At 41.7% G+C, this 14,026-nt stretch overlaps 1 protein-coding gene across 4 annotated transcripts; it reads left to right on the top strand.

Moving 5' to 3' along the window:
* The first annotated feature begins 318 nt into the window (after positions 1-318).
* LOC123119138 (RNA-binding protein 39) lies at positions 319-10,926 on the top strand. Of its 4 annotated transcripts, XM_044538845.1 has the most exons (14): positions 319-711; positions 748-1,100; positions 1,848-1,920; positions 1,991-2,047; positions 2,415-2,470; positions 4,345-4,558; positions 7,470-7,556; positions 7,669-7,743; positions 7,825-7,905; positions 8,997-9,061; positions 9,492-9,708; positions 9,907-9,995; positions 10,281-10,395; positions 10,623-10,926. In XM_044538845.1, the coding sequence occupies exons 1-14, from the start codon at positions 469-471 to the stop codon at positions 10,671-10,673; spliced, it is 1,776 nt and encodes a 591-aa protein (XP_044394780.1). In that variant the 5' UTR covers positions 319-468; the 3' UTR covers positions 10,674-10,926. The 4 variants fall into 4 exon arrangements, with proteins under 4 accessions (XP_044394780.1, XP_044394772.1, XP_044394783.1 ...); XM_044538837.1 differs by having other exon boundaries at positions 322-1,100; XM_044538848.1 differs by lacking the exons at positions 319-711; positions 748-1,100 and adding an exon at positions 3,996-4,055 and having other exon boundaries at positions 1,842-1,920.
* Positions 10,927-14,026: the final 3,100 nt, after the last annotated feature.

The raw sequence follows: 14,026 nt of genomic DNA, 5'->3' as shown, positions 1-14,026 counted from the left end.
AGAAAAAAGAAACTAACTCATTTCTAGACACAAGCGCACCCTACCCCTATGAGCACCTCCGAAAGACTGAGCCGGCATATCATCTTGAGATTTATGAAGCCACCGTGGACGCCTCGTCGAGACGGGAACATCTCCTTCCACTGAAAGCGCATCGCCGAAAATCCTGAAATAAATCCAGGAATAATGGTAGTATCAGGATTTGAACCCTGGTGGGTTGAGGATACCAGTGTCCATCTAACCATCTCAACCAGAGGTAATTCCCAAACTGACCCATTTCTATTGAAATAGAACCGTGGCATTCCATTTCATGAACCACCCTACACTGGCTGGTCGTGGCTTCTGAATTCGTGGCAAAGACTAGCGGCGGCCCAATCTCTAGGGTTTTTTGTAGCTTCTGTTTCCCTCGTTCCTCTCGCGGAGTCGCCGTCTAGGGTTTCCGCTTCCTCCCCCATCCACTCCCTCACCGCCATGGACTTTGACGAGTACGACTACTTGGAGAAGGCAGTCGAGCCCTCCGTTCCCTCAACCAACGGCGGGGGTGAGAAGGACCGCAGCTCTCGCCGCCGCTCCTCCACCGCCGGCGGTGGCGGTCGAGACCAAGAGGAGCGCGGATCGAAGCGTCCTCGCTCGGGAGAAGACCGAGAGCGGCACCGCAGCGGCCGTGAGCACCGCGACCGGGAAGACGGGAAGGAGAAGGTCGACCGGGAGAAGGTTAGGGAGAAGGACGAGGGCCGCGACCGCGAGAAGGTTAGGGAGAAGGACGAGGGCCGCGACCGCGAGAAGGTTAGGGAGAAGGACGGGGGCCGCAGCCGCGAGAAGGTTAGGGAGAAGGATGAGAGCCGCGACCCTGAGAAGGTTAGGGAGAAGGAAGAGGGCCGAGAGAAAGTCAGGGAGAAGGATGGCAGCCGCGACCGTGAGAAGGTTAGGGAAAAGGAGCGGGAGGGCAGGGATAAGCTAATGGAGAGGGAAAATGGGAGGGAGCGGAGGAGCCGTAGCCGCTCAGAGCGCCGCCGCGGGGAGGAGGAGGAGATGGTGAGGGAGCTCCAGCGGGAGCGTGAACGCAGCGACCGCCACCGTGACTACAGAGACCGTGATTTCAGGTACAAAGTTGTGAATTCCCCTAGAACTATCGCTCTTGGAATGTCGAGGTTAATTTTCTAGGCAGAAATCCTTTGGCTCTGTTTGGAACACAACAAATTTTCTGAGATCACCGTAGGATTTAAATGGTTTCCTGTGAAATTCCTCTGACATACTGTGATTTTTTGTTCCAGACAATGTGCGTATTTATCCATGTGAGATTTTTTACTCATATTTGCTTGTGTTAGATAAAAAATTATGTGGTGTAATGAGCGGAGATGATTCAATACTCTTGATTTGTCTTTTTCTTCTTCTGCAGAAGCCTAGTAGTTTATGTTCTGCTTGTTTGCTAACTCCGTTATACATACACATGGAACATAGTAACCTTACAGTGCACAAATCTCCAGTGATTCTGTAGCTGCTAAATGTTTCCTGTAGTGTACACTTCTTATCCTCTAGGTCTGTAAGTTTAAATATTGAACACTAATATGGGACTCACAGATACAAAGTGCTAGAGCTTTCTTAAGATGGTTTCAGCAATGAGTCTGACTACAGGTCATGAATTTGTAATATTTTTCTTGTGAAATATTGACAACTTGGAATGAGCTGCTAATGCCTTGGGCTCTCTAAGATAGTTAAATATTTTTCGCATGGGGATTTCTGACTAGTAATGACTATGCCCTCTGGGTTTACAATTTCTATTTGTTGCTACTTGATGTTTGTTACGCTGCTCTCTCTTTTGCTGAAGCTACTTATTTTTGTGTGTGCAGGCGTAAGAAAGATGATGGTACAGAACCAGAAGTTGACCCAGAAAGAGATCAAAGGACTGTATTTGCCTTCCAGGTTAGCCTCACAAGCAAAAATATCATGTTGCTGTTTTCTCATTAAGTTAATGTTGTCAGCATTACTGCAGCTATCGTTGAAGGCAGATGAAAGGGATGTCTATGAGTTCTTCTCAAGAGCAGGGAAGGTGATGCAAATTATCTACACCACATTGCATTCTAATTTGAAAACTTTTCCTTCTCACAGGAGTATGATGCTGTGGATTTCTATTGCTGTGTTTTAGTGAATTCGAACTGTTCGGTTCTCAAGCTGATGAATGAAACTTTATTAATGTTATACTGAACTAGTGACTGACTTTTGGAATATCGATGTTCACATGGTGCAACTGTCCTGGATAAAGATAACTCGTTCTTTAGTAAACACCTCCTATTTCGTGCTTCTGCTTACGTAATGAACCATGTCTTGCAAGCATGTTCACATTGATCCTTTACTTGCAGAGTAAGCTTTCTGGCATAAATTTGGTTTAGTTATCTGACTCTTCTTTCTCTGTGTAGGTTCGTGATGTCCGCCTTATCATGGACCGAAACTCGCGGCGTTCCAAAGGAGTTGGGTTAGTTCCAACACCTGTTTGTTGTGATGTATATTCAAACCCTGAATGGTTTTGCAAGAATATAGCATGGATTTCGAGTCGAACGACTAGTCGCGACTAGTCGTCGACTAGTCGACGAGTCGTTACATGAAGGTTGACTCAACCTGTCGACTCGAATCATTGGATGAGTCGAGCGACTTGATCGACTAGTCCCGACTAGTCTCGACTAGTCGCGGTTTTTGAGTCGAACGACTCGATCAACCTGTGATGGAAGAGGAGTTGGGCGTAGAAAACGGAGCAGAGAAGGATGGGGGAGGCGGAGAGGAAGGGGCGAAGGCAGAGAAGCCATGGAAGAGGAGCTGCAGCAAGGCCATTGCGGCTGTCGATTCGTTCCTGGAGGCTGGAAGGGGAGCAGGTGAGAGAGAGAGAGAAAGAAGAGAGTGGATGGACGGTGAAGATTAGAGAATATAGATGGTTCAGATTGAGCTAGGCAGGCTAGGGTTTCATTGGGCCTTATTGGGCTAATATTGCTTCTGGGCCAATATTGAAGGAATATTGGAGCGTCTGGAAACCTAGATCGAACAGTTCCACTCCCCTCCCCCGACCCAGCTCTCTTCTGCAGCAGCCGCTGCCGCTGGCTGGCTGCTCGTCCCCTTCTCCCCTGGTTGCTGCTGCTCATCCCTTGGTTGCTGCTACTGCAGGTCTGCCCCTCCCATCTCTTGCTGCTGCGGCTCCTCCCTTAGTTGCCGCTGGTCTGCTCCCTACTACTTAACTCACGTCGACTCATCGCATGTCGACTCGTCGACCATGAGTCACGACTAGTCACGACTAGTCTAGAGTCGCCCCCCCTGAGCGACTCGCCGACTCATCGACTCAAAAACCTTGGAATATAGATATCTTGTTCAGAACTATTTCGCCTGCAGATGATTGAACCAACAACATATTTAACTTTTGGTTTCCTACCATATATAGTCAAATTGCGAATGCTTATCAAGCTCCCTGCCAGTAACATGCACAAGTCCAGAAAATAAGTCAGTATGCACGGCACTAGAAAAGGGGAAAATGGAGCTGAGCATATATAATCACCATTCAGTTGGTTGAGATTGATGGTGCTCTGAGATGCAATCATATAGTATATTTTATTGTTTGTTCCTACCATGTTCGCACAAGTTAGGTTTGCTTCCAAACTGATGATACACTGCATATTACTCTCTCTGTCCCATAATATAAGAGCGTTTTTAACACTAGCGCAGTGTCAAAAACGCTCTTATATTATGGGACGGAGGGAGTACATACTAGGACTCTGACAGTACCCTTTGCCTTTTTTTTTGGAAATTAGGGATGCATTATCATAATATATATTTTCTAGGAAATATAGCTGTTTGTATCTGTTTTTGTTGCTTGCCAATTAGAACTTAGATCTTGTCATATAATTTGTTTTCCATCTGTCTCTGGCTGTATGATTACATGAGCATTTTTTTGAAGTTCATATTTGATTTTTCTTTTCCTTGGGGAACATTTTTCATCAGTTTGTCATACTCAACAGGATTGCACACTGAAATATTTGTAGTTTGGTCTACCTGCTGGGATTATCGGCACTTTACAAGTAAGATGGAATATAGATCATTCTGATGCTGTCAGCAATCTAGGGCAGTTTGATTCCAGAGTATTTGACAAAAACTTGGTGCAGGTTCTTAGGATAATACGAGGGCAACCAAGAACCAAGTTCGAAAATTTCCTACTCACAAAAATTGATCAAAATTTCCAAAATACTCTGAAGCTTATGAAAAATTCTAACATATATAGCCCCATTTAAGGTCTACTTTCTATGACAGGTAAAATATCTTTTGTTGAATACTCTGATATCTGTAGTAATGATCTGCCTAAATTGACAGGTACATCGAGTTCTATGATGTCATGTCTGTTCCAATGGCAATTGCTCTAACCGGTCAGCCGCTTCTAGGGCAAGCAGTAATGGTTAAGCCATCAGAGGCCGAAAAGAACTTAGCTCAGTCAAATGCGACATCTGGTGGAGCAGCTTCAGGTGGAGCAAGAAAGCTGTATGTTGGCAACCTTCATTCCAATATTACCGAGGACCAATTGAGACAGGTCAACCACCTAGTCTTCTTGTATTTAGTGCTAATAGTATTATTATTCACTTCCTGTATTTTGTTCATTTAAATAATGTTCTGCAGAGGCAGATAAGAAAAAGGAAGTAGTATCAATAGAATACTAGAATCAGTAAGCAATTCTCGCATCATTTTCCTCTAATCTGTTATATGTACAAAGTGCTTCATCTTAATAAAGTTATTTACTTGATTAATTAGTAGTTAGACTAAATAATAATGTCATGGAAAGTGCCCTAAGGCCCCAATATATTGTAAACGTCTCTGAAATGTTGACATCTAATTTTTTGGAATTGGCTCAGCCCCTTCCCATTTACAAACATAACAGAAATACAACAGTCTGAAGAGGTTGAAGAACGGGAAAAGGAAGAATGAGTTCAATGTACTGACAGGAAATCCACCATCCATGACCGCAGTCGAATCATGCGCCGCGGGGCGAAAATCTGTCTGCACAACACACTAACCTAAGCAGTTCCAACAAAACATAGTTAAGACCATTAGCACACAGGCTTATCAACCACACCAAGCAGCGAACACAGTTTTCGAAAGGAGTTTTAGGCCATTTAAGTTCAAACTCTGTTACGACAGTTCCAAATGGCCCAGCTAACAGCCGCTAATCCAATTGTATAAACCTTCTCATGCCCAGGTAAAAAAGAATAAATCCAAGATTAGTATTGATACATATTGTTAGGGCAAAGATCAGTGTTCAAGAAAGCGTTTTTAAGCGACGCTTAAGTGCAATTAAGCGCTGAGCGATGGCAAAGCGCTTCGCTTTTGCCCTAAGCGGTAGATTAAGCGTTTTTTATTGAAATTTGACCAAAATTTGGCAATTTTTGTACTACTTCTGCTGGTCTGCTTGTGCAATAATGGCAATATGTTATTTATCTTATTACTAGGCTATGTTCAAGAACTATTTCCTTCATATTTTGGCAAAATTCTGTCCACATGATCTCTGTTAGGTTACGTCTATTTGAACTGAACTGCATTTTAGTTGTTATTTTGCTTGCTATGCGAACCTGATATGTATTTGCTATTGTGTGAACTGTATTTCAGATGCTACTTCAATTACCCATGTGCCAAGCTTCCTATTTTCATGTGTATATCATTCAAAATCTGTCAAATTCTAGCCAATTTCAAAAAACGCTCAAGTGCTCATTGCTCTAAGTTGTGGCCTTCCGCTTCGCTTACGCTTTCCGCTTTCTTGAACATTGGCAAAGATTAGTGCCCGAAACAGCACCCACTGATCTCCAGAGCACTCTTGCATGTGGACACAAAAAGAATAAATGCTGGGAAGTCTCCTGTTCTTTGCAGAAAGAACACCTGGGATTGCCAGGCCAGTTTCTGCTACTAATACCATCTGTGGCCAGCAAAGAATGTTGTGATAGCTGCCACAAGAAGATTTGATTTTTGAAGGGAACTTTAGAATTCCAAATCCATCCATAATCACAGCCCGCTAGAGAGCTTTCCAGCCAGACAGATTTCGTGGAGAATTTGCTACTAGATCCCAAAGACCAGTAAATGACATCAGGATTAGTAGATAAATTCAAATTTCTCACAATCCCTCACCTTACTCCACTCTGCTAAAAGCTCAGGAGAGAGCCACCTACTGAAGAAGGGTGCTAACATCAACATTGAAACTTTCCTGCACAGTACAGTCAGGATAGTTGTAAACACCAAACATTTGAGGATACTGTTGACACAAAGGTGTCAAGTTTTCCAACTGATGTGTTCAACTCTGTTATTAATACCCTTAATTGCATATTAGCAGAGGTTTGTATACTTGGACCAATAAGAAGGCTTATATAATTTTACCAATAAGCAGGCTCACCCTACTTTACAGAAGCTGGACAGCAGTGCTATTCACATTCTATAAAGCCCGTTTAACTTTCCTTTCTAACAGGATATAATTTCCAATTTTTTATTTTTTCACACCACACAAAAAGACTACCAGATGGAATCCATTCCCAGGAAAAACTATCATTAAAATCAACTTTCCTGAAATAACTGGCTAGGAAAATTTTATTCATAGTTTCTTTCAAACATAAGAAATCAAGGGAATGATCACCAATGAGACCAGAGAGGCAGGGAGTCATTCCCTTCTTGCCTGCCCCACTATAATTCCAAAATAGCCCCATCATTTTTTATTAGGATGTGTTTTCTGTTGCCTGGTATTTCTGCCAGGAGGATGGGCAGCATTAACCAGCATATCCTGTTGCATAGCAATGTATTTCTGATTTCTAGTCAAAGGTCCAGAAATCACAAAATTACTTTTGTTTCTTTTCCTTCCAGATTTCACGACAGTAAAATTATCCTCATCTACAATCTTATCAGATCCCCAACTCATATCTACATGAGTTTCCTTCCCTTACCATTTATAATAAACATCCCATTCCTATTTTATCCACAGAATCCATGCCAATACGCAAGTAGCATTAGCCCTAGTTTCCCCCCCAATTCTCTAAGCACATCCACACAGGCAATACAATGTTGACATCTAGACCACTGCTTGGGCTTGAAGCACCGTGCAGGGCTACCACGGAGCCGGTGCGCCTAAAAGTACTCTTCATCTTGAACAAAGCAATTTCTGTTAGACACGCTGATCGTCTGAAATAAACTAAAGAAAAATGATGGTCTAACCCATTGTTACTCACTTGAAGTGTGATTTATTTCAAGGTGTTAAAGAAAGAGTTGGACCTGCTGTGGAATCGTTCTTTAATCTCTACTCACTGCCACCATATCATATACCTGTAGAATTTCTGTCGTGGTTCCTTGCAGAATAGTTCTCCAAATCCACTTTCTGAATTATGTTTTAATTAAGTGCAATATAAATTTTGTATGATGAGATATAACCAAGACTTTTCACGTAGCCTGTTATAACGAGTTTGCTTTTTCAGGTCTTTGAACCATTTGGGCAAGTGGAGCTTGTCCAGCTGCCTGTAGATCCACTCACTGGGCTATGCAAAGGTTTTGGTTTCATTCAGGTAAGTAGCGATATGTTGACATATTCTCATGCAGCTCTTCTCTTGGATATATATATTCCCATTAAGCTGCTGCCAGGACTCATAATTTCTCATTGATACTTGCATCATGCAGTTTGCACGGCTTGAAGATGCAAAAGCTGCTCAGAGTTTAAATGGCCAACTTGATATTGCTGGGAGAGTAATAAAGGTAACTTATTGATATGTGTTGTGTTGCTACCGAAAGAGTTTTAAGACATACTCAGCTGACAATTTGTATTATTTCAACCAGGTCTCAGCTGTTACTGATCAGGGTGGTGTGCAACTTGGCACAACTACTGGAGATTTAGATGATGATGAAGGTGGAGGCTTGGTGGGTTTCTTGTTTCCACACTACAAACTTCATTCCTGCGGGCTTTCGTGTCTTTTCTTGTTTTCTTTTCTGTTCGTACTTCCCCAAAAGGCAGGGTTATATATGGGACTTGTATGATGGGGCTTCTCTTATCTCTGACTTGTTTTTTCCTTCCCCAATAGGTAGTGTCATATAGGAAACTCGTTATTTTTGCAGATGGTTTCAACCTTGCAGAGAATATTCTTCTGAGTCATTTGTACGAAGGGACATATGGTACATATTTGTGCCTTGGTCACTTAACTTGCTCATTCTCCAGTGGCCACTTGGTTCATGTGGGGAGGTTGAGAGACTTTGTGTAGCCAAATTCGTTTGTAGGTAGCCCCTTCAGTGAATATAGTCACTTCACATGCTTATTCTCTTGTCCACTAAGCCTACAACTCAAAATTCAGGTGGGGAGGTTGAGAGGCTTTGTGTTATTCGTTAGTAGGCAGCCCCTTCAGTGAATATAATAAAATATTTTGAGATACTGATGTCACTTTTTTTGTCATACCACTGCCACGAACAAATGCAACCTTGCTAAGCATTATGTTGGGTAGCAAGTCCGATCTATTAGTACTCTGTCCATTTTTGTATACAAGGCCACATCATTTTTCTTGTGAAACTTTGACTTTACAATTTTAGTCAACAAAATATGAAAAATATGTCATAAATATATCATCGGAAAGTTCTTTGAAATGGGCATCCTGTGAAATACTTTTTATGAACTCACTTTTTGTTGGTAAAATTAATGGTCAAAGTTAGACATAAAAATATGAAGTGGCCTTGAAAATGGTGAGGGTGTCCCTTCCCAGTTCTCTACTTTAACCTGTAGTTTTTTTTGAAACCTTCTTTTCTTATAATACTGGGGTGAAGCATCTTCTGATTTTCTTGATTTGGTCTATTTCTTAAATTGTATTGCCTCTGTTTTTGCTGTATCCTTGGCTATAAATGCTGCTTAGTGGCACTGATATCTGGGTCTACTATTATGCTCTTATCACCTATTCTGCTCTTATCACCTATTATGCTTTCCTGTCAAAGATTATTTGTATTCATTGTGTACTCAACTTATGCAGGCATTAAATGCAAGCTCTAGAGCCCTTCTGATGCGGAAATTGGACCGCAGTGGCACTGCAACCAGGTACTGCTATTGTGTTAGTTTTTGCTCTGCGCTTCTATGAATGTGGTGGCAGATAATGCAGACAGCTATTATATGTATACATATATACATATATATGTATACATACACACACACACACACACACACACACACACACACATATATATATATATATATATTGGTTGAAACATACATCTGAGCTTTATGTAAAGATATTAATCTCAACAAAGTCAATTTTTTCCCTATCTGAGATGGTCCTTTTGCTGGCTGTAGCTGTTGTCCCACATGATAATGAACCCTGAATAGCATGTCAGGGGAACGATTGTTTGTGCACCAAATGTTATTTAACTTGTAGCATTTGATTGTTAGTTTATGCCACTATGTTTTTTCCTATGTACGGTTTATAGGATCTTGCACGTCATGTCCTTTAATCTTATTTTTGTGTGTGCAGCTTAACTGGTGGCATTGGTGCTCCTGGATTGAACACTTCTGTTGGATTTCCTGCTGCTGCATCAGTGCTTGGTGCTCCTCTGACAGCTGCTTCTCTTCTTGTACAGCCTGTTGGAGCAATTCCAGGGGCACCTCTTCCTATCATCTCTCAATCTGCTGATATTGGTACACCTACTGAATTCCTATTGCTGAAGAACATGTTTGACCCAGCAGTGGAGGTATCTCATCCTTTCATATATTTTTTGTTCATCTCTATTTGTCTATTTTATAGGTGCTTGCCCGTCTTTGTTCAGCTGGTTAAAATTATTATTAGTATTCTTTGTGCCAATTGTTATTTTCTTTCACCTGTATTATTACTTCCTGTTTACATTTGAGTTTCTGACTAACCTGATTGAAAATCTTCTTTTCCTTTGCAGACGGATCCTGATTTTGATTTGGATATTAGAGATGATGTGCAAGACGAATGTTCGAAGTTTGGTGTAGTGAAGCATATTTTTGTTGACAAGTAAGTCGTTTGTTTTTTAAACCCTGATGGTATGCCCTTTTATTTCAACTTTGTATCCACACATGTTATCAATGGTTGTTATAAGCAAGGATAACAAAGTTGGCAGTAACTGACTTGGTATGGACTTGTAAAATGTATTGGTTTTTAATGAGCTGGTTCATACTGAATACTACTCCTATATATTAAGCAAAGACAAAATAGCTACCAGAAAGAATGTTTCACACATACTAGTAGTGCTGTCCTGACTTGCATCCACTTTTAACATCCCCTCACTGTTTGGTACAGGCATACCGCGGGCTTTGTGTACCTGCATTTTGATAGCGCAACAGCAGCAGCAAGTGCGCAACGATCACTTCATGGCCGATGGTTTGCTGGAAAGATGATTACGGCAACCTTTATGGTAACAAATCTTTTCTTCTACTCCCTCTGTTCACTTTTATAAGATGTTTTGGAAATTTCAACATGGACTACATACGGACTGAAATGAGTGAATAAACACACCAAAACACATCTATGTACATCCGATTCAGAAAAAAGTTCGAACATCTTATATCCGTGAACGGAGGGTGTATTTGTGTACTATGCTCATGTCTCTCATTTGGGTTAAAATGTTGTTTTCTTTTCCAGACAGCACAACAGTATGAAATGAAGTTCCCAGACCGCGCAGCTATGGAATGAAATTCACAAAGCAGACAAGTTATATCTGGTGATGGACCTAGGGCTGTTAAACGGTTCCAATTGAAGTTGTGAAGTCTTGAGTGTAGTAATCCTGTTAGTTATTGTTTCTTGTAACATTATGAAGACTAGAGGCCTGTTTGGGCAGTTGCATCTTTTGTGATAATTGGAGATTTCTTCTTTTTCTTTGTAGCAGTATACGAGAATGATGGATTTTTTTCTATGCCATATAAAAAAGGTTGAGAGATGTATAACATGGTTAAAGCATTTGAGCATTCCTTTTATGTTCTATGATAACTCAGATAATTTGGGGACCCCAAACCGATGAAAAAAACTAGACCCTCCTCAATCTACTTCTCCATGGCCTATTAAAAGTAGAAGGTGTTATCCTTACGGAGAGAAAAAGGTTGCAGTCATGTTTAGATTACTTCGTCTGTCTGAACTAAGGAATACGATAAGCCCGTGTACGGCCCTGTTGTATGGTGCATGCAGCCCACCTCGACGTCGGTTCCTTGTTTTTTTTTTGTGCTGAAAATGTCATATTGTAGTCGATTGGCATAATTTTCGGAGGGAAAACGTTTAGGTTGGAAACAGTGAAATGTAAGCCCTGTCCAGCGAGGGACTTGCGTCCATGGTCCCATACGCCGCTTAGCATGCGCCTTACCCCCTACGGCCCTACCCCACGCAGGAAGTCACGACCACACATTTTCCCTGCCGCATCGTCGTCTGCTCCTTCCTCTAGATCAGGCCAACATCAGCCACCGCTGTCATAAACTTTGCTCCCCCTTGGTTGTTGCTCCTGCCCGCTGCTGCAGAGCAAAAAGGGAATGACCCGCCGACAAACTAGCTAAGATAACCATCACATGTACACAAATCCTATATATCTAAGAAGTTTACTCTACTACTTGTTTTATCTAGACATGCAGCCTATCTACCTCAGCAGCCTTACCACATCAGTAACTCTATTTTTTGTCCAGCTAATGCCATGTATTGCATTTAGTTACACAAGTGGGATTTAATTTTCATTTGTACGCAACCAGCCTTGGTCACTGAAGCGACCTGCTGTTTCCTCTTCGTAACAGAAGCCCACTGGAACAGAACAACCCACATTAAAGACAATATAACCGCACTTAAACCGAGCCCTCTCAGCGATTTGCGTTCTTGACCATCCGTTTTTGCGATCTGGTTGTTTCTGTCCGTTGGATGCACATGGAACACTACTTTAGGGCAACATTGCCGTAACCTGGGCCTGCTGTCCTGGGGCAGCTACCCTGGTGGCCTTAATGCTTGCACCCAACTTGGCAAGGGCTTGTTAATCCCTCGTCTTGCTAGTTGCAGGGTTAAAAGAAAATAGTGATATATAATGATATGGCATAATAGTAAAAATAAATAAAAGAGCAATTGAGCAACGCAAGTATTAGTAGAGAATGGACCCGGGGGCCGTAAGTTCATTCTCTCGAAAGCACGTAGTGGTATGGTAAATAAATTAATGTTGAACAATTGACAAATAAGCATCCTTCATCCCTCGCAAAAAAGCATCATTCATAACTATGATAATTCATGGCATAATCTTGTATAGGCTTCATGTCCGTGACAATTAGACCGTAGTCCAACTGCATCTACTACTGTTGGTCATCCTAGGATTAATATCGATCTAATGTGCCTGAATCAGGGTGACATGGGAGTGACACTGAGTTAATTGTTGGTCATCCTAGGGTTTACCGGTCTTGCTATGCATGTGGCGAGGTAGGGCACTTCGCCCAATTCGGCCCGAAACCCAGGCTCACTAGGCTCTAGCCTTTTATTCCTTCCGCTTCATTCCCTAGCCCACAGAGTGTGCTTGCGCTCCAGGCGAGGTGGAGAGCTGGTTTCAGCCGAGTGGGCCGGCCCAATGGACTCGATAGGTTTCCTCTTTTAAGGAGTTAGTCATGTTTTTTTTTCAAATTTCCAGCCGAGACCATAGCACGACTCCTTGCATTCCTATGCTCTTACCAACTTTGCTCTTTCCTCGTCGAGCTCGTCGCCATCAGATTATGCAAAACTCTCTGCGACCAAAGAGCTTCAATCAACTGCTACGTTGGCAATGGCCAACTTTCCGATTGATCTACTGCCCTTTGTCTCGCATGGTTTTCAGATTAAACATATCGAATGGCGGACAGGGGTTTCCAGGGTCGTGCTACCGCGTCGCCCCTAGCGGCATGAAGACTGGGCCATCGCCACCATCCATCCACTCCCATACGAGGCACACTTTCCCAATGTGCGTGATGTTCCTGAGGACTTCTTACATCATGACCCGACAGCTCAAGTGGGATTTCGAGAAATACAGCCGTGTCTGTTGGGGGAGGCTTTTGTCTAGTTCACACATGCTAGAGATAGAGACAGGTTGATCAGAGAGAGTCCACATGCATTTGGGGATGTTTTTATTTCTTTCACCAAGCATAATGAAGGGAAAAACTGGAAGAGGGTTCATTTCAATAGGCTTTGCTGGCTTCTGATTGTTGGAGTTCCCTTTGGCCACTGTAACATAGAGGATATTGCAGGTGCTATTGCTAGATTTGGCAGAATCATCAACTGGGAAAAGGAGGATGCCAGAGTTATTGAACTCGTTGATATGCCCACATAAGATGGTATGAATGGGAAAACTTTCGAGGAAGACTCTTTGACTAGCTCAGTGGAAATTCTTTTGGAGGAGATGCTGGGAGGTGGGCCACGTGATGAAGTGCAACCCACCAAATAAAGTTTTAAACACTAAACTAAAGTATTACAACATATTTTTTTGTAGTATAAGAATTATTGTGCACATTACAAAAAGAGAAGGTGTACATTTTGATAATTGCAACTAGTCTAAATTCAAAGCTCAATAGACTAGTTTTTTAACTACAATTAAAAGAAGAAAGAAGGTATAGTTCCCCATTACAAATGCAATGGTTACAAATTTTTTCAAAGTGCAATTAAAGTAGATTAAAAGAACGACCGTAGAGAAAAGGGTTGATAAATCAATAAATAATTATAGATGTATTATTTTTTACTAGAATCACAAAAAAGTAGTCAATTCACCTAGTCCATAAGTTGACTAAATATGCACAAGAAAAAATATATTGTGTAATTAGGTGAGGGCTATATGTTTAATAGACTTGTTCTTTTTTTGCGAGGTAATATAGACTTGCTCTCTCATATTCCCTCCGTTCCAGAATATAAGGTGTATTGATTTTCGTGCAAGTCAACCATTTGAAAATTTGACCAAGATTATAGAATAAAATAACAATATTTGCAATACCTAATAGATAAAACATGAAACTACTCTTCATGATGGATCAAATGATATAAATTTTGTATTGTGGATATTGATATATTTT

Source organism: Triticum aestivum, chromosome 1B, assembly GCF_018294505.1.
Source record: "Triticum aestivum cultivar Chinese Spring chromosome 1B, IWGSC CS RefSeq v2.1, whole genome shotgun sequence".
Taxonomy (NCBI): Eukaryota; Viridiplantae; Streptophyta; class Magnoliopsida; order Poales; family Poaceae; genus Triticum; species Triticum aestivum.
The sequence above is the reverse complement of the archived record's forward strand: the minus strand, read 5'-3'. Positions and strand labels throughout refer to the sequence as shown.

Bases quoted from the DNA above. Each gene is read 5' to 3' on its own strand.
- LOC123119138 (XM_044538837.1), top strand. From the start codon at position 469: ATGGACTTTGACGAGTACGACTACTTGGAGAAGGCAGTCGAGCCCTCC. The intron at 1,921-1,990 runs GTTAGCCTCACA...GCATTACTGCAG, and splicing joins GGACTGTATTTGCCTTCCAG to CTATCGTTGAAGGCAGATGA. The intron at 9,709-9,906 runs GTATCTCATCCT...TTTCCTTTGCAG, and splicing joins TGTTTGACCCAGCAGTGGAG to ACGGATCCTGATTTTGATTT.